Below are 26,112 nucleotides of genomic sequence, written 5' to 3' on the forward strand. Positions count from 1 at the left end.
TTTATTTTTTATTTTTTTGTGGTATGTGGGTCTCTCACTGTTGTGGCCTCTCCCGTTGCGGAGCACAGGCTCCGGACGCGCAGGCCCAGCGGCCATGGCTCACGGGCCCAGCCGCTCCGCGTCATGTGGGATCTTCCCAGACCGGGGCACAAACCCGTGTCTCCTGCATCGGCAGGCGGACTCTCAACCACTGCGCCACCAGGGAAGCCCTGTTTAGTTTATATTTGTGTGACCTTTTCTGTACGTTTTATTTTAATTGTTCTCTATATTTTTGGTGTGATTCTTTTAGACACCATAAAACTGAAATTTTTTTTTTTTTTGGCCATGCTGTGCAGCTTGTGGGATCTTAGTTCCTAGACCAGGGATTGAACCCTGACCACTGCAGTGATACCACTGCAGTGAAAGCACCGAGTCCTAACCACTGGACCACCTGGGAATTCCCTGTTTTTTATTTAGGGTGATGATTTTTTTCTTTTGGTCCACTTACATTTACTGTAATTACTGGAATATTTGGGTTTACATTTGACATCTTATATTTTGCTTTTTATATGTTCTGCTTATCTGTGATCTTGCTTTCCCTCCTTTTTGCATTTATTTGGGTATTTTAATTCTACTTTTCCTTTCTTTTAGCCTAGTAGTTATATACTCTTCTACTATTTTTAAATGTTTACCCTAGAGATTAAAACATGTAAACATATATTTACTTTTTTTTTCAAATATGTAAGTTTATTTTTTTCCAACATAATAATAGTCATAAAGTACAAAATTCAAAAGGTAGAAAAAGTTTAAAGATGGAAAGTCCTCCATTCACATCTTTCCACCAACCACTTAGTTCTCCAGATGACTCAGAAATGAGTATCCACCAGTACAGGCATCTGGCCTCTTCACTAGCCCCCAAACGTATACTGTATTTACTGATCTGTGCTGTGTTTACTGCTCTCCAGCTGGGAATCTTGGCCTATATCTTCCTGCTTATTCATCCATCTTCTCATCCTTCATTAAATCTTCTTTCTCCCTCTTGAAGCTTTTCTGAACAAATCTAATCTAACTGATCTTCTACTTCTGATGGTAATCACAGTTTTCCTCCCACAATTTAGCACTTAATTATGTTGTTTTGTGCTGTTTTCCTTAAATTGCAAGCATGTAAATCTTACTTTCTATCCTAGATTGTGAGTTCCTTGAGGGTAAGATAGGATATGTTATTTGGTCTGTATAATGCTGAACACAAAGCAGATGCCCCCCAAATATGTGCCTAAGTAAATTGCTTCTCTGGTAATGGCTGTCAGAAACTTGTTTTCCAGGAAATTTTCAATTTGGGTGCATCTTGAGCCTCAATTGTTCAGGGTGGATATAGTTCTTAAGAGTTGCTTTTAAATATAAAATTGCAGATACACAATTGGAAGCTACTTGAAAAATATTTGCTTATAAAATTATGCTGTTTTTCATGTATGTACTTGTTTTGCATTTCATGTTACTTTAAGATCAGAATTAGTGGAATATCCATTCCTAATTCAGTATCATAGTGTAAAAATAAAAATATTCATTGCTATTTATAAAACATGCCACTTTCTTTTTTAAGTATTGACAAGTTTCTTTTTTTCCCAGGATATTTTTCCTTGATTACAGTTTTTTATTATACCTTTGAAAAATTAGAAAATACTAAAAAACCATAGAAAAAATTACCCTACTCCCACCAGTGAGAGATACATGTTAACATTGTTATGTGTATACTTAGTTTTTTTCTTTGTTTATATAGATGTTTCCCTCTTGTAAGTTTCTCACTTTGTAATTCTTAATGTTTGCTTTTCAGCTTTTCCTAAAAGGATTCCAGAACACCTTAGAAGTGCTTGAGGAAGAGTGATAAAGGCAAGTATCCAACTCTTTATCATCAGTGAAATAACTTGGTTCATAGCCAAACCAGAAAGCTTTGGTCACCATATCTATCACAATAACTAAAAAGTTGGGAAGAAAAAGTTAAAGGAAAAAAAGAAAGATAATTCATATATAATTTGGAATGTTTTTGCAAAACTGTTGTAGAAAAATTGTTTAAAATTCTGAGAATTTAACAAAGTTTTCTGAAATACCTGGTTTGTTGGTGGCTGCCAGTTTTCCTCCTCTTTTTTCCCCACTTTTCACTCCTGCCCCCTGCCCCCTTTCTCCCATGTCATTTTGTTCCCTTTGTTCTTTACCCATTTCTTCTGGCTTACTTAAAAGAACTTTACTTTTCAGAGAAGCTGAATGAATAAAAGAAGCTAACATTTCCTTCTTACGAAAGCACACTTAGCTTTACTGTTGTACCTGTTTGCAGAGACCTCGATATGGTTGTTTGGGAGCAACAGTTATTATTGATTTGAATTTTACTACTGTCTTACAGAAGAAAATAAGGGAGTCCTAAAAAACTTTCACATTATTGAATTCCTTTAGTGCTTGCTTTTCTGACTGTCACAAGTTTTATATAATTAATTATTATAGCATTACTAATGTCTTTGGTATTTTTGGCATAGCATTTGACCTTCCTTAATATTTGTCACAAATTGAAAGGTGGCCTTAAAGATTTTTTTCTTGGCCTACAGAAAGTTTTACCAAGTTTCACAGTATTTGACAAGAAATATTTCTTTCCTTCTTTTTCTTTCTTTTTTTTTTTTTTTTTTTTTTTTGGACAAGAATTATTTCTTGTTTGTGTTGATATCACAGCAATAATGCAGATGATAGGTACAAGTACCAGATTACATTTTATAGTCAGTGCAACAGGTTGTTTTTCAAAATTCTTATCTAACAACTGGATGTTTAAAGCTCAGTTTAGGTTTCTTTAGTGTTCCATGTTAGGTAAGCTTCTGTTAGTATCATTAATATATGTTTTGCCTTTAGAAATCCCAGAATTTATTACTCTTCTACTAGGTAATCTTTGCAGCTGTGTTGATATCCTGTGCAAGCTTTGGCTTGGAAATTAACACTTTATTTCTAGGTTTTCCTAGGAATGCTGGCATTTCCTTGTAATTGATCATTTCGAATTATTTGAAAAATAAATAATGTAGACATGCAAGTGAAATCTCAAATGAAGTTACTGACATTTAAAATGTACCAGATTCTCCATCTTTTTAAAAATAAGAAGCAGGTGACCACCTGATTAGTTTATAACACTGCCTAATGAAACTGATTTGCTGATATGTTTATATATGAGACGAGTGGGTCATTTGGTTTTCCAGCTAAACTTGACACCATTCCTCTCTTCATGGTATCTTTTATTCTCATGGGAGAAAATTATTTTACATATTTACTTTCAAAATCAACCAAAAAAAAATCAGTTGTATTATTTAGCTAATGCAATATAAATAAGAAAAAAAGTAAATTGCTTCCTCATAATCAGCCTGCTGCTTTCACAGTGCAAGAAGATATTACTTGATGTACACTGTTACTGGATTATCTTTGCAGAGTGAAAATAATTCAATAACTATTAGTCTGTGCTACTAACTCATGAGAGAAGATGAGGATAATTAAATACATACACTGTTGGCAACATTTTTCCCCACAAGGATCCCCAGAAAACTCCAGTACAAGCCAAGACAGTTGTTAATCTAGTAAGGATTAAAGGCCTCTTTCCTGGCTCTTGAAAAGGGAAAAGGAAAAATACAGCAATACACAGTCAGGAAAAGGGTAGGAGGCCCCAGTGGTGTGGCAAGATTTTGGTGTGGCCACAAAGAATTTGAGTGAAAGGCAGTGAAATTTCCCATTCTCATGGCTCCGACTCATTTGCTTAGTTTGGGAGCAAAGAATTTTGTGGTGTTTAGACAGTAGGAAGGTACTGGTGAGAGACAACGGTCTTTAACCCTGTCAACGCAGTTTACTCTCCTGAGTCATAAAGAGGTTAGGAGATGGGAAAATAGGCATGAAAGAATATGGTCAGCAGAGCCACAATGACAGTGTCCATATACATGATGAGAAGGTCTTCTGAGAGTAGTTACCAGGAAGTAAGGTCTAGTGAGTTTGCATTCCTGTCCCTTTGAACTCTAGTAGCCTGGAGGTCACAGTGAACTCTTAAATCCAGCTAATTTATGCCTTTTAGATTGCCACTTGGTGGCCAGGGGTCTGCATATCCCCAGAACATGACCACCTTAGGTGCTTCACTAGTAGTGACTTAGACTGTTCAAAGTACTTGGTGTAGTGTAGGGAGTTTTAAAGCTGTTTGAACGAAAGTCTTAGGTAAAATATGGAAATAAAAACCTTCCTACACCATATTTTGCCCTCCCTAGCAGGTTCTGTACATTAATACAATTTTGTTTTATATATTTGCAGAAACTCATTAAAAAAAACACACTTTCTATTATGAAAAATCGCATCCTTACCATCCCCTCCTTTATTTTGGCATGTGATTTCTGTAACCATGGCAGTTGTGCTGACCTTGCATCTCTTAGTTTCAACTTCCTTTTAATTTCCTGCATTTAATATTGGTATGTGGTTGCTATTTGACCTTTCTTTTTCTCTACTTTCAGTCATACCCAGTTACTGTGTCACTTCTTTGCTTTTCAATTTTTGTGAATACAGTTGTCCCTTGGTATTCTTGGAGGGTTGGTTCCAGGATCCCTGCAAATACAGATATCCTCAGATGCTCAAGTCCTTTATATAAAATAGCATAGTATTTGCATATAACTATGCACATCCTCCCATATACTTTAAATCATCTTTAGAGTATTTATAATACCTAATACTATGTAAATGCTATGTAAATAGTTGCTGGGCACATGGCAAATTCAGGTTCTGCTTTTTGGAACATTCTGGAACTCCTCCACCCCCAATATTTTCCATCTGAGGTTGGTTAAATCTGCAGATGCGGAACCTGTGGATATGGAGGACTGACTGTGTACGGGAAGCCTCTGTCAGGGTTGACACTGTTCAAAGAAAGGGATTTCTTTGAGTCTCTTTCCTTGATAGCTGGTACTGAGCAAAGCTTTATTGTCTCTGAAGACAGAGTCTCTCTGGATCATTCACTCATATGGTGCCAAAAGGTCATTTGGGTTTCAGCAGAGAATTCAACTTATAAGATTTTAATTTACATTTTCTTCTTAAAAGAGCAAACCTGTCACTTCTAGTTGCCAGTGACCTTGATGAGTATGAAAGTTAACCAGAAATTCCTCTTTTCCATTAAAATCCACATACAGTTAGGTTGGGATATTCACTTCTCACTCTTATTCTTTGAAATTACTCTACTGAGCTTCAGCGTACAGATAATTAACTATGGTTTTGAATGAGAGGAATAATTTAAATTGCCTCAGCAAGACTGTATATATTGAATGCTCTGTGCTCTGTTCTCTCTTATTCCCCAAGTAATGGCTGTTCTCTCAAATATTATGGTTTCCATTCCAAGGTGACTCCTCTAGTATTCAGTTCTTCTTCATATTGAAAGTTGTAGGGATTTTTTTAAATGTTGCTCTTTTCATTTCCTGTGTACTCGTTTCTGAGCTTTTTCTCCTATTTTAGAAAATAATCATTACCCTCTATCTGGAAAACTATCTTTTAATCTTCTGATTAAAGATTGCTTAATGATAATGCCTAGTTGTTTGGCTAGTGGCATGTTTTTCTTTGTTTTAACCCTGGAGTTTCTGCATGGATTTATAATATGAGGTTCTTTTTTTTTCCTTTTTCTTTTTTAACATTAGATAGGCATGAAGCCTTCGTCTCAAAGCTGCATGTGTAGTTACTGTTGAAGCAATGCCTACCTAATTTGACAGTCTTGGTGTGTTTAAAATTTTTTGAGTTTGCAAATAATCATATTAAGTCTACTGATGGAGCCCTCGGGCAGTGAACAGTTATTTGAGGACCCTGATCCTGGAGGCAAATCCCAAGATGCAGAGGCCAGAAAGCAGACAGAATCAGAACAAAAGTTGTCTAAAATGACCCACAATGCTTTGGAGAACATTAATGTGATTGGCCAAGGCTTGAAGCATCTCTTCCAGCACCAGCGCAGGAGGTCATCAGTGTCTCCGCATGATGTGCAACAAATTCAGGCAGATCCAGAACCCGAAATGGATCTGGAAAGCCAGAACGCGTGTGCTGAGATTGATGGTGTCCCCACCCACCCCACAGCTCTGAATCGTGTCCTGCAGCAAATCCGAGTGCCACCCAAGATGAAGAGAGGGACGAGCTTGCATAGTAGGCGGGGCAAGCCAGAGGCCCCAAAGGGAAGTCCCCAAATCAACAGGAAGTCTGGCCAGGAGATGGCAACTGTTATGCAGTCTGGCCGACCCAGATCTTCATCCACCACTGATGCTCCTACCAGCTCCACTGTGATGGAAATAGCTTGTGCTGCTGCTGCTGCTGCTGCTGCGTGTCTGCCAGGGGATGAGGCATCTGCAGAACGGGTAAGTCTGTTAGATTATCTGTTAACTTATTGTTCTTTGTATTTAGGACTCTGCAAACTTTGCTTTGGTGACTAAAAAGAGGTATCTATCTCATCAAGTACCTCAAAGTTGTGGCAAAAGATGGTTTCCCTTTTCATTAAATAAGTGACATGAATAATAATCGTTATAGCTAATAATGAATGCTTATAATTATATTCCTATTTGCTTCCTAACATATTGCTATATTTTATTTATTTTATCCTTTTGCTAAAACCTTCAGTATACTTCATGTGCTCTTCATGTATTACATTAAAAGGCTCAGTATTATGGTAGAGAAATAAAAATACTTTGTTCTTGTTGCTTTAGTTTTGCACATGAACTGGCTTTCTTACATTAGTGAAGATAATGAATAGACTTCTGGAATCTCGGTTTGTGCTTAGCATGGGAATATACTAAATTACTTATACTTTCATTACACACTGTACCACATTATCGGCATTCAGTATACATTTTGCTTTCTACAGTAGAACGTATGCATTCTTATCATCTACTTTTTTTGTTTAATTTTTGAATTTTTATTTTTTTATATAGAAGGTTCTTATTAGTCATCAATTTTATACACATCAGTGTATACATGTCAATCCCAATCACGCAATTCATCACACGACCATCCCCCACCCGCAGCTTTCCCTGCTTGGTGTCCATACGTTTGTTCTCTACATCTGTGTCTCAACTTCTGCCCTGCAAACTGGTTCATCTGTACCATTTCTCTAGGTTCCACATATATGCGTTAATATATGATCTTTGTTTTTCTCTTTTTGACTTACTTCACTCTGTATGACAGTCTCTAGATCCATCCACGTCTCAACAAATGACCCAATTTCATTCCTTTTTATGGCTGAGTAATATTCCATTGTATATGTGTACCACATCTTCTTTATCCATTCGTCTGTTGATGGGCATTTAGGTTGCTTCCATGACCTGGCTATTGTAAATAGTGCTGCAATGAACATTTGGGTGCATCTGTCCTTTTGAATTATGGTTTTCTCTGGGTATATGCCCAGTAGTGGGATTGCTGGATCATATGGTAATTCTATTTTTAGATTTTTAAAGAACCTCCATACTGTTCTCCATAGTGGCTGTATCAATTTATATTCCCACCAACTGTGCAAGAGGGTTCCTTTTCTCCACATCCTCTCCAGCATTTGTTGTTTGTAGATTTTCTGATGATGCCCATTCTAACTGGTGTGAGGTCATACCTCACTGTAGTTTTGATTTGCATTTCTCTAATAATTAGTGATGTTGAACAGCTTTTCATGTGCTGCTTGGCCATCTGTATGTCTTCTTTGGAGAAATGTCTGTTTAGGTCTTCTGCCCACTTTTGGATTGTGTTGTTTGTTTTTTTAATATTGAGCTGCATGAGCTGTTTATATATTTTGGAGATTAGTCCTTTGCCTGTCGATTTGTTTGCAAATATTTTCTCCCATTCTGAGGGTTGTCTTTTTGTCTTGTTTATGTTTTCCTTCGCTGTGCAAAAGCTTTGAAGTTTTATTAGGTCCCATTTGTTTATTTTTGTTTTTATTTCCATTACTCTAAGAGGTGGATCAAAAAAGATCTTGCTGTGATTTATGTCAAAGAGTGTTCTTCCTATGTTTTCCTCTAAGAGTTTTGTAGTGTCCGGTCTTACATTTAGGTCTCAAATCCATTTTGAGTTTATTTTTGTGTATGGTGTTAGGGCGTGTTCTAATTTCATTCCTTTACATGTAGCTGTCCAGTTTTCCCAGCACCACTTATTGAACAGACTGTCTTTTCTCCATTGTATATCCTTGCCTCCTTTGTCATAGATTAGTTGACCATAGGTGTGTGGGTTTATCTCTGGGTTTTCTATCTTGTTCCATTGATCTATGTTTCTGTTTGTGTGCCCAGTACCATATTGTCTTGATTACTGTAGCTTTGTAGTATAGTCTGAAGTCAGGGAGTCTGATTCCTCCTACTCCATTTTTTTCCCTCAAGACTTCTTTGGCTATTCAGGGTCTTTTGTGTCTCCATACAAATTTTAATTTTTTTTCTTCTAGTTCCGTAAAAAATGCCATTGGTGATTTGATAGGAATTGCACTGAATCTGTAGATTGCTTTGGGTAGTATAGTCATTTTCACAGTATTGATTCTTCCAATCCAAGAACATGGTATATCTCTCCATCTGTTGGTATCATCTTTAATTTCTTTCATCAGTGTCTTATAGTTTTCTGCATAGAGGTCTTTTGTCTCCCTAGGTAGGTTTATTCCTAGGTATTTTATTCTTTTTGTTGCAGTGGTAAATGGGAGTGTTTCCTTAATTTCTCTTTCAGATTTTTCATCATTAGTGTATAGGAATGCAAGAGATTTCTGTACATTCATTTTGTATCCTGCACCTTTACCAAATTCATTGATTAGCTCTGGTAGTTTTCTGGTGGCATGTTTAGGATTCTCTATGTATAGTATCATGTCATTTGCAAACAGTGACAGTTTTACTTCTTCTTTTCCAATTTGTATTTATTTCTTTTTCTTCTCTGACTGCCATGGCTAGGACTTCCAAAATTATGTTGAATAATAGTGGTGAGAGTGGACATCCTTGTCTTGTTCCTGATCTTAGAGGAAATGCTTTCAGTTTTTCACCATTGAGAATGATATTTGCTGTGGGTTTGTCGTGTATGGCCTTTATTACATGGAGGTAGTTTCCCTCTATGCCCACTTTCTGGAGAGTTTTTATCATAAATGGGTGTTGAATTTTGTCAAAAGCTTTTTCTGCATCTATTGAGATGATCATATGCTTTTTCACTTTGTTAATATGGTGTATCACATTGATTGATTTGCATATATTGAAGAATCCTTGCATCCCTGGGATAAATCCTACTTGGTCATGGTGTATGATCCTTTTAATGTGTTGTTGGATTCTGTTTGCTAGTATTTTGTTGAGGATTTTTGCATCTATATTCATCAGTGATATTGGTCTGTACTTTTCTTTTTTTGTAGTATCTTTGTCTGGTTTTGGTATCAGGGTGATGGTGGCCTCATAGAATGAGTTTGGGAGTGTTCCTTCCTCTGCAGTTTTTTGGCAGAGTTTGAGAAGGATGGGTGTTAGCTCTTCTCACTGTGAAGCCATCTGGTCCTGGACTTTTGTTTGTTGGAAGATTTTTAATCACAGTTTCAATTTCAGTGCTTGTGATTGGTCTGTTCATATTTTCTATTTCTCCCTTGTTCAGTCTTGTAATGTTATACCTTCCTAAGAATTTGTCCATTTCTTTCAGGTTGTCCATTTTATTGGCATAGAGTTGCTTGTAGTAGCCTCTTAGAATGCTTTGTGTTTCTGTGGTGTCTGTTGTAACTTCTTTTTCATTTCTAGTTTTATTGATTTGAATCCTCTCCCTCTTTTTCTTTTTTTTTTTTTTGTTTTTTTTTTTGTTTTTTTTTTTTTTTTTTTTTTTTTGCGGTACGCGGGCCTCTCACTGTTGTGGCCTCTCCCGTTGCGGAGCACAGGCTCCGGACGCGCAGGCTCAGCGGCCATGGCTCACGGGCCCAGCCGCTCCGCGGCATGTGGGATCTTCCCGGACCGGGGCACGAACCCGTGTCCCCTGCATCGGCAGGCGGACTCTCAACCACTGCGCCACCAGGGAAGCCCTCCCTCTTTTTCTTGAGGAGTCTGGCTAATGGTTTGTCAATTTTGTTTATCTTCTCAGAGAACCCGCTTTTAGTTTTATTGATCTTTGCTATTGTTTTCTTTGTTTCTATTTCATTTCTTTGTTTCTATTTCATTTATTTCTGCTCTGATCTTTATGATTTCTTTCCTTCTGCTAACTTTGGGTTTTCTTTGTTTTTCTTTCTCTATTCCTTTAGGTGTAAGTTTAGATTGTTTATTTGAGATTTTTCTTGTTTCTTGAGGTAGGCTTGTATAGCTGTAAACTTCCCTCTTAGAACTGCTTTTGGTGCATCCCATAGGTTTTGGATCGTCGTGTTTTCATTATCATTTGTCTATAGGTATTTTTTGATTTCCTCTTTCATTTCTTCAGTGATCTCTTGGTAATTTAGTAATGTATTGTTTAGCCTGCATGTGTTTGTGTTTTTTACGTTTTTTTCCCTGTAATTCATTTCTAATCTCATAGCGTTGTGGTCAGAAAAGATGCTTGATATGATTTCAATTTTCTTAAATTCACTGAGGCTTGATTTGCGACCCAAGATGTGATCGATCCTGGAGAATGTTCTGTGCACACTTGAGGAGAAAGTGTAATGTGCTGTTTTTGGATGGAATATCCTATAAATATCATTTAAATCTATGTGGTCTATTGTGTCATTTAAAGCTTCTATTTCCTTATTTATTTTCATTTTGGATGATCTGTCCATTGGTGTAAGTGAGGTATAAAAGTCCCCCACTTATTATTGTGTTACTGTCGATTTCCTCTTTTATAGCTGTTAGCAGTTGCCTTATGTATTGAGGTGCTCCTATATTGGGTGCATATATATTTATAATTGTTATATCTTCTTCTTGGATTCATCCCCTGGTCATTATGTAGTGTCGTTCCTTGTCTCTTGTACCATTCTTTATTTTAAAGTCTATTTTATCTGATATGAGTATTGCGACTCCAGCTTTCTTTAGATTTCCATTTGCATGGAAAATCTTTTTCCATCCCCTCACTTTCAGTCTGTATGTGTCCCTAGGTCTGAAGTGGGTCTCTTGTAGACAGCATATGTATGGGTCTTGTTTTTGTATCCATTCAGCAAGCCTGTGTCTTTTGGTTGGAGCATTTAATCCATTCACATTTAGGGTAATTATCAATATGTATGTTCCTATGACCGTTTTCTTAATTGTTTTGGGTTTGTTTTTGTAGATCCCTTTCATCTCTTGTGTTTCCCACTTAGAGAAGTTCCTTTAGCATTTGTTGTTGAGGTGATTTGGTGGTGCTGAATTCTCTTAGCCTTTGCTTGTCTGTAAAGATTTTGATTTCTCCATGGAATCTGAATGAGATCCTTGCTGGGTAGAGTAATCTTGCTTGTAGGTTCTTCCCTTTCATCACTTTAAGTATATCATGCCACTCCCTTCTGGCATGTAGAGTTTCTGCTGAGAAATCAGCTGTTAACCTTATGGGAGTTCCCTTGTATGTTATTTTTCCCTTGCTGCTTTCAGTAATTTTTCTTTGTTTTTAATTTTTGCCAATTTGATTACTATGTGTCTTGGCGAGTTTCTGCTTGGGTTTATCCTGTGTGGGACTCGCTGTGCTTCCTGGCCTTCGGTGGCTATTTCCTTTCCCATGTTAGGGAAGTTTTTGACTATAATCTCTTCAAATATTTTCTCCGGTCCTTTCTCTCTCTCTCTTCCTTCTGGGACCCGTATAATGTGAATGTTGTTGTGTTTAATGTTGCCCCAGAGGTCTCTTAGGCTGTCTTCATTTCTTTTCATTCTTTTTTCTTTATTCTGTTCCTCAGCAATGAATTTCACCATTCTGTCTTCCAGGTCACTTATCCATTCTTCTGCCTCATTTATTCTGCTATTGATTGCTTCTAGTATAGTTTTCATTTCAGTTATTGTATTATTCATCTCTGTTTCTTTGTTCTTTAATTCTTCTAAGTCTTTGTTAAACATTTCTTGTTGTATCTTCTCGATCTTTGCCTCCATTCTTTTTCCGAGGTCCTGGATCATCTTCACTATCATTATTCTGAATTCTTTTTCTGGAAGTTTGCCTATCTCCACTTCATTTAGTTGTTTTCCTGGGGTTTTATCCTGTTCCTTTATCTGGTGCATAGCCCTCTGCCTTTTCATATTGTCTGTCTTTCTGTGAATGCGGTTTTTGTTCCACAGGCTGCAGAATTGTCGTTCTTCTTGCTTCTGGTGGATGAGGCAATCTAAGAGGCTTGTGTAAGTTTCCGGATGGGAGGAACTCTTATCATTTACTCTTTTTTTTTTAAACATCTTTTTAAAAATAATAAATTAATTAATTAATTAATTTATTTTGGGGTGTGTTGGGTCTTCGTTTCTGTGCGAGGGCTTTCTCTAGTTGCGGCGAGTGAGGGCCACTCTTCATTGCAGTGCGCGGGCATCTCACTATTGTGACCTCTCTTGTTGCGGAGCATAGGCTCCAGACGCGCAGGCTCAGTAGTTGTGGCTCACAGGCCTAGTTGCTCCATGGCATGTGGGATCTTCCCAGACCAGGGCTCGAACCCGTGTCCCCTGCATTGGCAGACAGATTCTCAACCACTGTGCCACCAGGGAAGCCCCTTAACATCTTTATTGGAGTATAATTGCTTTACAGTGGTATGTTAGTTTCTGCTTTCCAGAAAGTGAATCAGTTATATATATCATTTACTCTTAATGAACAGGGTTTTTTTGGTCTGCCTGGAAGGAGAACTAAGCATAACAAATTTAGGGGGAACTCCATTCATATAACTCTGACTTCATCTCTCAGTTATGGTTAGTTGAGGCACTAACCTCAAAACTTTCAAACTAGGGTTTGAAAACTCAGATACATGTAGCCAGGTACGTAGTGACAGTGAGTGAACTCAAGTGTTAGAGGCTTGGACGGACTGAAGAAAGAGTATGTACCCTGTCTAAAGGGACAGTGTCCTCTTAGCTTTAGCTGATTGTTGTAATTTAGGACTCTGAGCCCAGTCTTGCCAAGGCTTCTGAATTTTCAAGAGAAACTAGAAAGTTAAATGAATAATCTCCTGATTTTTAACATACTATGCAAGCCAAAACAGAGCACATTTGTGGGTGACATCTATCTCTTAGTGTCACCAACTTGCTATCTTTTGGCTTTACTTTTATGTATTCCTTAAGGCTTTTATGATAGTAAATCACTTTCATTCTGTGTCTCCTTGTGGCACCAGTAAGTTTATTTTACAGCGTATTTAACCTAGAAATCTAAATATTGAGTCTAAGACCTTTAAACCTCTCCATCTAAAGAAGACACTAGGGGCTTCCCTGGTGGCACAGTGGTTTAGAATCCGCCTGCCAGTGCAGGGGACACAGGTTCGAGCCCTGGTCCGGGAAGATCCCACATGCCGTGGAGCAACTAAGTCCGTGCGCCATAACTACTGAGCCTGTGCTCTAGAGCCTGCGAGCCACAACTACTGAAGCCCACGCGCGTAGAGCCCGTGCTCCTCAACAAGAGAAGCCACCACAGTGAGAAGCCTGCGAGCCACAATGACTGAGCTCGCGTGCCGCAACTACTGAAGCCCACATGCCTAGAGCCGTGCTCCACAGCAAGAGAAGCCACCACAATGAGAAGCCCACACAGCACAACGAAGAGTAACGCCCACTCTCCACAGCTAGAGAAAGCCTGCAGCAGCAGCAACGAAGACCCAACACAGCCAAAAATAAATAAATAAAATAAATTTAATAAATAAATAAATAAAATTAAAAAGACACTAAAAAGAAACAAACAGATAGTGGAGAGTAAATCACTTTTAAGAAGGTAAACGTGTCAGAAAAACAAATCCACCAGAATAACAGAATCATCAGAATATTGATTCACTTCATTAAAATTAGAAGTGTAAATGAGGAAAAGTAGCATATATTTATTCTATAATTCAAGTATAAAGGACATTCGGTTGTCAGTTATGCAGTCTACTTGGCAATACAAACTAAAAATGTAATTGTATAATTTGTCTTGATCTATACCAGAGAACATTAAGAAATTTATTGGTAGTGATTCTAGGATTACAGACTTTTATGTTATAATGAAAAAGCATAAGTAAAGCATGTTGTATGTATTTATATTGTTTTGAAAACTTCATAGAAACAAAGACAAGGGAGAATCTTTTTTCATAAAATTTTTTTTTTAATGTTCTTTGTCAACTTTACTGACATATACTTCAATAAAACCCAGTAATTTTAAGTGTGCAATTTGATTAGTTTTGAGAAATGAATAGTCATGTAACAGCAATCATGGTATAGAACATCTCCATCACCCCAGAATGATTTCTTATGCTCCTTTGCTGTAAGTCCTCTGTTCTCTAACCAACCCTTGGCCCCTGGCAACCACTGATTTGCTTTCTATCACTATTGTTTTGCCTTTTCTAGAATCTAATGTAAATGGGATCATACAGTGCATAGTCTTTTGTGTTTGGCTTCTTTCACTTGGCATAATGCTTTGGAGTTTCAGCTATGTTCTTGCATCGTTTTTATTGCTGAATAGTATTCCATTGTGTATCTATTTGTTTATCTATTCACCAGCTGATGGACATTTGGATCATTTCCATTTTCTGGCTATAATGAATTAAACTGCTATGAACTTTTGGATATAGGTCTTACAGACAGTCAGTAAAAGTTTTTATTATCAAAACAATTATTTTAAAAGATACATACTTTGAATATTTTATTTTATTTTTATTTTTAAATTAAATTAAATTTTTTTTGGCTGCACTGTGTGCCTTGTGGGATCTTAGTTCCCTGATGAGGGATCGAACCCGGGCCCTGGCAATGAAAGCACCGAGTCCTAACCACTGGACTACCAGGGAATTCCCTTATTTTTAAAATTTTATTGATGTTGTGGCCTCTCCTGTTGCGGAGCACAGGCTCCGGACGCGCAGGCTCAGTAGTTGTCACTCACGGGCCTAGTTGCTCCGCAGCATGTGGGATCTTCCCAGACCAGGGCTCGAACCCATGTCCCCTGCACCGGCAGGCAGATTCTCAACCACTACGCCACCAGGGAAGCCCCCAGTCTAGTTTTAAAATTAGATTCTTGGCCTTTAAGCTCAATTCCTTTTAAAAAAGAAAAAAATCAGATTTGGCAAGTATTTATTTGTGCCTAATATGTGCAGACCATGGCTCTGATCTAATGTTGGAAATGGGACCTGGTTGGAACAGTCATGACATGTTGCATACAAAGGTTCTGTATTCCCTTTCTTTTCAGGTTTACTAATGTCAGTCTTTTTCTCACAGAAAAATCTTATTGACAAATTCAGTCAGCTACAGTACTTGTATATACTTGGTCAAATTACATTATTTAAAGGATCATCTTTAAATTCACAAAGGCAGATTGATATAGTCATAAGCAGTTTTATCTATAAGTGCTTTGTGATTTGGAAGTTAAAAAGTTAATTTTTTTGAATTCAAAAGAAATATGCCCAGTGTAGAAAACTTTGAAAATACAGAAAAGTAAAAGAAAAAAAACTATTGCCAATATTTTGGTGTTTTTTCTCAATATATTACTTACATATGAAAAACATATAGAAGAAAATTTAAATTTATTTTTATTTAGTTTTATTAAGATTAACATTTTAAGATAAAACCAGAATCTTATTAAATGCACAGTTTTTTTTGTTTTTCTATTATTTTTTATTAAAGTTCTATCATGAGCATTTTTAGATACTTATAAATATTCTTTATAGATTTTTACTGACTGCATAATATTATAACATATTTTGTTGTAATGCCGTAATTTGTGTTAACCATTTTTAGATATTCAGTTGGAGATGGAGAAATGAATATATTTAAATTTTCAATATAATTTCCTCTATGTAAAACTATATGAAATATTAATCAAGAGATATTTAGGAGTACCTAGTGGTAGTGATGATAATGATAGGCTACCATTCGTCTTGTGCTTATTATGTGGCAGACAGTGTGTTTGCACAAGTTATGTAATTTTCTCATAATTCTATAACAGTCCTCTTTTTTTTTTTTTTTTTTTTTTGCTGTACGCGGGCCTCTCACTGTTGTGGCCTCTCCTGTTGCGGAGCATAGGCTCCGGATGCGCAGGCTCAGCGGCCATGGCTCATGGGCCCAGCCGCTCCACAGCATGTGAGATCTTCCCGGACCGGGGCACGAACCTGTTTTCTCTGCATCGGCAAGCAGACTCTCAACCACTGCGCCACCAGGGAACCCCCCAGCCCTCTCTTTTGTATTTTCCCTGTTTTGTTGATGAAATAACAGAGGCATAGAACAGTTAAGTATGCCATGATTTCACAGCTAGCATATTTCCAACTAGAGTGTTTCAGAACTAAAATAATAAGTCTAGGCCATTTATATTTTGATTAGATATGTTTTAGTAACTGCTGTGTGCTAGACACTATCTGATTCGAAAACTCTTTTATACCAAACTCTCTCCATTTTTATGTATTGGGCATTGTTCAGAGGAATCTGGGAAAGCTTTGAAGGAATGGCAACAGGATTTTGTTGTGGGTAATAGGGAGTAAGGATATCCTCTACGTTAAAGACGTTTGGGAATAAAACTAACTAGTGTTTTCTTAGTGAACTTACAGTCTTTCAAGGTATATTATGGACTTGAGCCATAAGGCCTGTGACATTTTGGATGATATGTTGAGAGAATGCCTAGTGTCCACAGGGCTTGCAAGACAGGCGCCAGGTCTTACTTAGCTTTTTGTCCCTCTGAGCACCTAAAAGGACAACATTTTACACACAAATACCTCATTCAGAAGTAGCATTTTAGGGTATTTACTAATTAATGAGCAAATCCTCTTCTCTGTCTACATCTTAAGTGTTGTGTCCTCCTAAGTTTTAACCATAGCCTGTATCACTCTTTTTACTCCTTTGTGAACTTAAATGCTTCTGCAATATTTTGGTCTCCAACGTGACCAATCCTATGATCTTCAGAATTGGTTATTTATCTGTTGGTTGTCTGCATAGACAGTTCACACTCATCATTTACAAATTTAAATTCATCATCATCATCTCTCATAAACCTTTTTGCCTTCTAATGTGTTTTTTGTCTCAGTTGCTTCAAAACTTGAGTGAATACAGTAAAAATCACTTCGGACACCAGTTGAAAATAAGATTTCCATGCCCCATTCTCAGAATTTCTGATTTAGAAGATCTGGTATGTAGCCTAGAAATGTGTATTTTTTTAAAAAATAAATTTATTTATTTATTTATTTATTGCTGTGTTGGGTCTTCATTGCTGCGTGTGGGCTTTCTCTAGTTGCGGCGAGGGAGTGCTATTCTTCGTTGCAGTGTGTGGGCTTCTCATTGCGGTGGCTTCTCTTGTCGCGGAGCACGGGCTCTAGGCTTGTGGGCCTCAGTTGTGGCATGCAGGCTCAGTAGTTGTGGCTTGCGGGCTCTAGAGCACAGGCTCAGTATAGAAACGTATATTTTTAATGAAGGCCTCAGATGATTCTAGTGCAGTCAGCCTGTGAGTTTGAGAATTACCGGATATGAATTTCTGGAGCCACCAGTCACCTGGGTTGGCAAGCTTTGAGTTACCTGGACCCCTCCTACTCTTTAATCACATGATCCCCAAGGTTGCCCCCATTCTCCATTCCTAAATCAGTGTCCTAGTTTAGGCCTTCATTCATCTCATTGCCCTTTCAAAGCCTTTCTCCATGCTGCGCACAGCTTGTGAGAGCTGTCTAAAATCAAAACAAATCATTGTCATTTCCACTGCTTAAAAAGCCTTCACTGGCTCCATCATTTCCTGAGGGATATGTTCCTTGAGCAAGACCTTCCATGATTTAGCCCATGTGGACTTCTTTACCTCATACCACTCCCAGCTCATACAGCAACTAGCAGTCCTTTCCCACACTTTTTATTCTTCCTCTAATGTTTTTCCTATTTCCATATTTTGGCTTATGCTTTCATTCTGTCATTCATTCAACAAACATATATTGATGTGTTCTAGGCACTGTGGATACTGTGATGAACAAACACAGATGTGATCCTTACTCTCATGGAGTTTATTATCAGATGGGTACACATATTAAATAATCATTTGGCAAATTCCCTGCCGGTCCAGTAGTTAAGACTATGTGCTTCCACTGCAGGGGGGAGTGGGTTTGATCCCTGGTCGGGGAAGTAAGATCCTGCATGCTGTACAGTGTGGCCAAAGCAAACAAACAAACTAACTAAACTGAAAAAAAATCATTCAAACAAATCTAAATTTTCCTGTTATTGGAACATTTGACCTAGTTAGGGAAGTCAGGGTATACTTCCATGAGGAAGTGACAGAGATCTATAGGATAAGCTGGGGTAATTAGGTGATGGAGTGAGAACTGCAAGTGCAGAGGTGCTAAGATAGAAGAAAGTTCACTGAGTATGAGGGATAGGATGGCAGGTGTGTCTGTCTGTGTGTGTGCACATGGAAGCACTCAGTGGTTAAGGCTGGAGAGAGAGATAGGAAGCAGTTCATACAGAGGTTTGCAGAAAGTGTTAAGGGGTTTTTCTCTACCTAAGAGGAATGAGTAGCATCAAAGCATTTTAGCACGTTATTGACCGGACGATTTTTGCAGAAACTAACACCTGGGGCCGTAATGCATCTCCAGTCAAAAATGTGTTACGCAAGGGGGACAGTTTCAACTTTGTGATTAGAAAATATCACTGTGCTTACAGCGTGGAGATTGGATTGACTGGGTTCAGATGGAATGCAGGTAGATGAGCCAGAAGGCTGTTGTGTCCAGGTGAGCGATGACAGTAGTTTGGATCAAAGAAGTGATGGTGGGAGTGGAGGGAAGAATTACCTAAGGGCAGGAGTGTGTCTTATTCATATTTGAATTCCCCATGTCTAATACTTTGGCCCTTGGATTATTTGTTTGATGAATTAGTAGTAAATAGAGATAGGGAGCAAGAAAGGATGTCTAATTAGTGAGTTTGAGAGTGTACATGGGTAAGTTTCTGAAATGGAGTAAGCTTTCATTCAATTATTCATCAGTACTTATTAAATACATACTATGCACTAGGCAATGTTCTAGGTAGTTAGAATACACCAAAAAATGAAACAGGCAAAAATTTCTGTCCTTATGGAGTTTACTTTGTATTGAAGGAGATAGCATACAATAGATACAATAAATGAATGGGATGTTATGTTGGAAGATGATAAGTATTACAGAAAAAAAGAACAAAATTAGACCAAGATAAGAGATCAGGAGTGTGTATAGAGGGGAGGTAAGTGGCAGTATAAAGTAGGATGTTAAGGGTAAGCCTCTCTGAGAAGGTAACATTTGAGTGAAGACTTGAGATGAGGGAGTTAAGTCAGGAGGCTGGCCCTCTGGGGGACAAGTACTTAGGCAGATGAAGTAACTCCAGGGTGCCTGACATGTCCAAGGAATAGCAAGGAAGCCAGTGAGGAAAAGCTGAGTGAGCAGGGTACAGTAGTAAGAGATGGTGTCAGAGAGGTCACAGGTAGCCAGATCGGGTAGGGCCTCATAGACATCGTAAAGACTTCGGCTGTACTCTCAATGAGACAGGGAGCCATTGGAGAGTTTTGAGCATAAGGGTGATATGATCTGACTTATCTTTTTTTTTTTAACATCTTTTTTGGAGTATAATTGCTTTACAATGGTGTGTTAGTTTCTGCTTTATAACAGTGAATCAGCTATACATATACATATATCCCCATATCTCCTCCCTCTTGCATCTCCCTCCCACCCTCCCTATCCCACCCCTCTAAGTGGTCACAAAGCACTGAGCTGATCTCCCTGTGCTATGTGGCTGCTTCCCACTAGCTATGTATTTTACATTTGGTAGTATATATAAGTCCATGCCACTCTCCCACTTCGTCCTAGCTTACCCTTCCCTCCGCCGTGTCCTCAAGTCCATTCTTTATGTCTGTGTCTTTATTCCTGTCCTGCCCCTAGGTTCTTCATAACAGATTGCCAACAAACATATGAAAGAATGCTCAACATCACTAATCATTAGAGAAATGCAAATCAAAACTACAATGAGGTATCACTTCACACCAGTCAGAATGACCATCATCAAAAATTCTACAAACAATAAATGCTGGAGAGGGTGTGGAGAAAAGGGAACCCTTTTGCACTGTTGGTGGGAATGTAAATTGATACAGCCACTATGGAGAACAGTATGGAGGTTCCTTAAAAAACTAAAAATAGAACTACCATATGACCCAACAATCCTACTACTGGGCATATACCCTGAGAAAACCATAACTCAAAAAGAGTCATGGGGCTTCCCTGGTGGCGGAGTGGTTGAGAGTCTGCCTGCCGATGCAGGGCACATGGGTTCATGCCCCAGTCCGGGAGGATCCCACATGCCATGGAGCGGCTGGGCCCATGGGCCATGACCGCTGAGCGTGTACGTCCGGAGCCTGTGCTCTGCAACGGGAGAGGCCACAACAGTGAGAGGCGAGAGGCCCACGTAGCGCAAAAAAAAAAAAAAAAAAAGAGTCATGTACTACAAAGTTCATTGCAGCACTGTTTACAATAGCCAGGACATGGAAGCAACCTAAGTGTCCATCGACAGATGAATGGATAAAGAAGATGTGGCACATATATACAATGGAATATTACTCAGCCTTAAAAAGAAATGAAATTGAGTTGTTTGTAGTGAGGGGGATGGACCTAGAGTCTGTCCTACAGAGTGAAGTAAGTCAGAAAGAGAAAAACAAATACCATATGCTAACACATATATATGGAATCTAAAAAAAAAAAGACTTAATTTTTAAAAAGGATCACTCTGGCTGCTGTGTGAATACGCTGCAGGGGGTCGAGGGTAGATACTCAGAGGACCTGTTAGGTGTCTGTTGTAGAATCTAGGCAAGAAAGGATGATACTGAAAGCAGGGTCTTAGCTGCCTTAAATAGAGCAGTCAGAGAGATCAAAGCAAGAGAATAACAGTAGTCCGTTTGAAAGATTTTGAAGGTCCCAGTAGTATGTCCCTGGAAGGCAAGTGGAATTAATTAGCAGTATGTCAAGAAAGGGATTCTTTATGAAGAAAACAATAATGAGCTTTGATATAGATTTTATGCAACATCATAAAACATTTTAGAAAAACTACTAAATTATTGCAGCAGAGGCCCAATGAAAGAATCAAAATTTAAGGAGTTGGCAATTGAATACATGTTTTCGTGACAGTAGGTTAGAGATAGGCCATGATTTGAAGCAATGGTAAGATTCATAGTGGTTCAGAAGTCAAGTATATATTTCATGGTTGTAAATTGAGATTATTTAAGTAAATGCTTTGAAATTTCAGTGTAGTACAGTTGACCCTTGAACAAATTGGGAGTTCAGGGTGCCAATCCCCCACCCAGTTGAAAATCCACATATTGCCATCTCTGCATCAAAAACAAAGGAATTGATATAGAATGAACTTATGGTTGGGAGGGAGGGAAGGGTGGGGAGGAGGGATAGTTGGGGAGTTTGGGATTGACATGTTCATAGTGCTATGTTTGGAATGGGTGACCGATGGAGACCTACGCTGTAGCACGGGGAATTCTGCTCAGTATTGTGTGGCAACTTGATTGGGAAAAGAATTTCAGGCGGGGGGAAACGATTTATAAAGTGTAGAACTGCCTAAAAAACCAAACCAAAACAAAAAACCCCAAAAAAAAAACCGCCAAAGGAGTTGATAAATTACTCACCCAAGGACAGGAAGCTGAAACAGTTTGGTTTGGATAGAATCAGGACTCAAGCCCTAATTCTTTTGAATTCACTATTGTGATCTCTAATCAAACAAACTTTCCCCCCACACTTAGTTAAAGATCTGTAAGATGAAAATACAAGTGCTCTATTTATTGAAAAAAATCCATGTGTAAGTGGACCTGTGCAAAATTCAAACCCATGTTGTTCAAGGGTCAATTGTATATTAATGTGCCACAGTATTAGCCTAGTGTTATGTTTAAAAATAACGTGGTGGGCTTCCCTGGTGGCGCAGTGGTTGAGAGTCCGCCTGCCGATGCAGGGGATACGGGTTCGTGCCCCGGTCCGGGAAGATCCCACATGCCGCGGAGCGGCTGGGCCCGTGAGCCATGGCCGCTGGGCCTGCGCGTCTGGAGCCTGTGCCCCGCAACGGGAGAGGCCACAACAGTGAGAGGCCCACGTACCACAAAAAAAAAAAAAAATAACGTGGTGACATCAGGGGTGAAATGGACAGTAGAGTTAGAGGAGAAAGGAGGCCTGCTAATTCAGAGTAGTTTAATTTGGTTCAGTTCCCTCAAGTTTTTGTATATTGTAATTGTTGTTTTATGATGAGTCAAACTTTTAAACACTCAGGTTACTTGTAACATTATAAAGCCAGATTTTATACCTCATTCTCAAATAGAAGAGTATAAAATAATTGATTAAAATGTGCTTGATTATAATGGAAAATAGTGTTAAAAAAAAAAAATCTTCTGTCCTTGATTTGCCATTTACTAGCAAGTGATTTTAGGCAAGTCACTTAACTATCTCGTCTTTAGTGCTCCTGGCCATTTTTTTCTTGGTTTATGATGGTGGAATATGAAAAATTGTATAGATGAAAGTGCAAACCTGGTTAAGCATACTAAAGGCTTTCATGGTGATATCTTAGTTTAGATGCTCTTCTGTTATATCTTTTATAAAATACCGTGGGATCAGAAATGTTTTCCCCCTATGTATGTTTGTTCGTACATTTGTTCAATATTGTTTATAGAGTGTTTGACCTAGCATTGTTTTAGGTTAGGGATCTGCAGGCTTTTTCTGTAAATAGTCATTTAAATATTTTTGACCATATGGTCTGTCTTGCAACTACTCAACCATGTCATAGCATGAAAGCAGTCACCCATAATATGTAAATGAATGGGCATGCCTGGATTTGACTGTGGTGAACAGTATCTGGGCCTTGGCCCATACTTTGCCCACCAGTTTTAGGTGCTAAGAATATATGAGTGAATAAAACAGACAAAAATACTCGCCCTGATGAAGTTTAAGAGGAGGTAAACAAAACATGTAAGTAAAATGCACGATATGCCAGTTGCGAAAGAAGATAAAGAATTCTAGGGCAGGAAATTTTAAGCAGAGTGATCGGGGAAGACCTCACTGATACATGAGCAAAGACCTGAAGGATGTGAGGAGATAACTAGGGAAAGAGCAGACCAGGCAGAGGGAAGAGCAAAGGGGAAGGTCCCAAAGGCCTGTACTATAAAGAAATTTTACTGAAATTGGATTTTGGGGGGCATTGTTAAGGGGAGAAAATGATCATGTACATCAGGGCTGTAAGTCATAGCCTCCTGTCTACATGTGCCAGATGGGTGAGGAGCAATACTTAGAGTAGTTCTTACTAATGAGAATTTGAGCTGTATGCATTATTTAAACTTATGTTGTACGGTTTAAGTGTTAGTACTTTTCATCTTGTTAAAAACAAAGTTCAACTGAGCAAATTTGAGGATCTTACTGACTTTATTCAACGAATCATGAATTGGACAGCATTCAGTTTAAGCAAATAGAAGGAACTCTGAAGAGCTGTACAAAATGAAAGACTTCTATAGGCCGAAGGGAGCAGGAACAAGGAAGTTATACTAGGCAAAAAAGTATATTGGTTATTGCTAGGTTACTTTCCCTGTAGAGGATGGCGGGGGTTACCTAACTAATGCTGATCAGGCAATACCTGATTGGCTGGTTTGAGTCCATTTCTGGGAGAGACAAAACTGTAATTTAGTTCTCAGTTTGACAATGTGAGGATTAGCATAAGTGACTCCATTTGGGGCCTGTTGTCTTGTTTTTAACAAGCTTGCTGTGCTTAGGTGTAGCTTTTAGAATAGTCATGTCAAGTTGCCTAGTCTAAGGTGTAGTTTCAGGTCACTCTTCTAAAGTGTATTTGTTCTCTTTCTCATTTTCTATTTATGTACATATATGAATACACACAAATGTTTATACTATTCAAACACGTTTCTAAATATGTAAATTAAAATTATCTTTTTAATTAAATGGGACCTTTCTTTACAACAGATACTTTTGTCCCACCAATAATTATCCCTTAAGTACTCCTCAGTTGGAGATTGGCACGTTGAGAGAGATGAGAGCTGCATATAAATCATGTTACAACCTTATTTTCAGAGACCTCACAGTCTTATTTGGACAGCAGGATTTATGTAAGTGGCAATTAAAGAAGCAGTGTAATGTGGTATAATCAAGCTCAGAAGTCAGGAGCCTACAGTTTTGGGTTCTAAGAATGCCTTATTTCTGTTTTTTTTTATATCAGCGTGACCTTAAACAAGTTAAATTCTCTAGGTTTCATTTTCAAGATGAGGTCATTGTACTAAATAATATTTAAAGTTACTTCTAATTTGAAAATTAGAAGCAGGACAAAGTGATGACATGTTTACAACTGAGGTAGTTGATCCAATCACTGTAGGCTCTAATTGGCCACCTAGAGGGCTGAGGCTACTAATATCTATCGCATATTATAAACCTTTCTTAGCAGTTAAAAGCTTTGCTAGAGAACACTATATAATCAGCTGTTACTGAAATTAAGGACAGTAGAAGTTCCTAGAAGGGAGAGCTAAGTATGGGGTCAAGTTGTTGACAGGGGCTTTATAGAGACTGTGCTCCTTGGAGATGTTTTAGGAGTATGAAGCACACTCAATATAGATCTTCTCCATTGTAAGACAACACAATACATGCAGATTTCACGTTTCAAAACAGCTGAGATGTGCTTTAAAAAAGAAGAATCAATTCCTCTTTCTTCTCCGCCATCCTATGTGCGGTTGAATTTGCTCCTTGCTATGTTTTCTCACAAACTTTCAGGGTCCAGCGATTCCTGGCCAAGAAACAAAAGCAGAATCGTCCCATTTCCCAAAGGATTCGAATGAAAGCTGGTAATAAAATCAGGTATGTCTCCAAGAGAAGACATAGGAAAAGAACCAAGCTGGGTCTGTAAGGAGCCCCGCACATGAGATGGCACACATATTTATGCCGTGTCAGGGTCACTTGCATCTTACCATATCACTCTGAAAACATCACTACCATCAGAACAGCTGGATGTCTTTTATTGGGAAAATGATTTTTCTCTCTGTGTCAGTGTTTCTGCACTAGTGTTTGGCTCAGTAATAAATATGTGAGAAGGGCTTCCCTGGTGGCGCAGTGGTTGAGAGTCCGCCTGCCGATGCAGAGGATACGGGTTCGTGCCCCGGTCTGGGAAGATCCCACATGCCGCGGAGCAGCTGGGCCCGTGAGCCATGGCCGCTGAGCCTGCGTGTCCGGAGCCTGTGCTCTGCAACGGGAGAGGCCACGACAGTGAGAGGCCCTTGTACCACAAAAAAGAAAGTATGTGAGACCTTTACAAAAAAAAAAAGAAGAAGAAACCCCAATTGTGAGCCTCTCAAGAGCTAGGACCATGTGCTAGTTATCTTTATTTATACCCCACATAGAACCCTAGGGCCTAACCAGTATGAGGACCAGTAAGAAATTTAGAGGAAGTAATGAGAGATAAGATTGGAAGAGCATATGATTATATATAGCTGATTTCTAAAATTTCAATTTAGGGTAGAGATCTTTGATTTAGCATAATGAAACAATAATTTTGATGATGTGATTGGATATAGGGACCCCTCATTATATATTTTTGAAAGGAGGGGCTGTGTGTTAAAAATATCATATTCGATTTTTTTAATAGTTATGTTCAAGGTGGAATGAAATAAGAAAAAAATAGCTGAGGTATCAGGGAGCTCAGCTAAGAAGTTACTGCTTTGCATTGTAAGCATCCACCAGCTTCTACAACATTCAGGTGTGAAGGGAAACAGGTTAGTGATCCTGGTTCTCTATTTAAAGGTTAGTATCACTTCGGAGCTCACTGATCACTTTCCTGTTTATAGATGAATTTAGAAAAAGTAATATACCTTTATTAGGCTGCAGTTAGGGAAGTTTTGTGGGCTGCTTTCAGTTTGGACCGAGAGAAAAGGAAAATTTTTTGCCACTTTAATATTTAATTTTGTTTTTCATGATGGTTATTACATCTGTTTGAAGGTCCGTAAAATTGATTTTCTACCCTCCGGGAAATAAATGGGCTATTTAAAACCATAGGCCACAAACAAATCTCCTGAGGTGCATGAGAGCACATTTCTCTCAAGAAAGGGAATTTTTTTGTAATGCCTGGCTGAATCTGG

At 38.4% G+C, this 26,112-nt stretch overlaps 1 protein-coding gene across 12 annotated transcripts in view; it reads left to right on the forward strand.

The window, feature by feature from the left end:
• The window catches only part of TMCC1 (transmembrane and coiled-coil domain family 1), a 243,240-nt gene that overhangs the window by 63,354 nt on the left and 153,774 nt on the right, over window positions 1-26,112 (forward strand). For 5 of the 12 annotated variants that reach the window (XR_010842459.1, XR_010842458.1, XM_067043374.1 and 2 more), the window contains 2 exons: window positions 1,811-1,866; window positions 5,659-6,356. Coding sequence is in view for 10 of the 12 variants with exons in the window: in XM_067043374.1 (XP_066899475.1) it covers window positions 5,781-6,356 (576 nt within the window). In the remaining 2 variants the exon portion in view is untranslated. Of the gene's footprint in view, window positions 1-1,810; window positions 1,867-5,654; window positions 6,357-26,112 lie in introns of all 12 variants that reach the window. The other 7 variants (XM_067043380.1, XM_067043382.1, XM_067043381.1 and 4 more) reach the window with 2 other exon arrangements.

Source organism: Kogia breviceps, chromosome 10 (assembly GCF_026419965.1).
Source record: "Kogia breviceps isolate mKogBre1 chromosome 10, mKogBre1 haplotype 1, whole genome shotgun sequence".
Lineage (NCBI taxonomy): Eukaryota > Metazoa > Chordata > Mammalia > Artiodactyla > Physeteridae > Kogia > Kogia breviceps.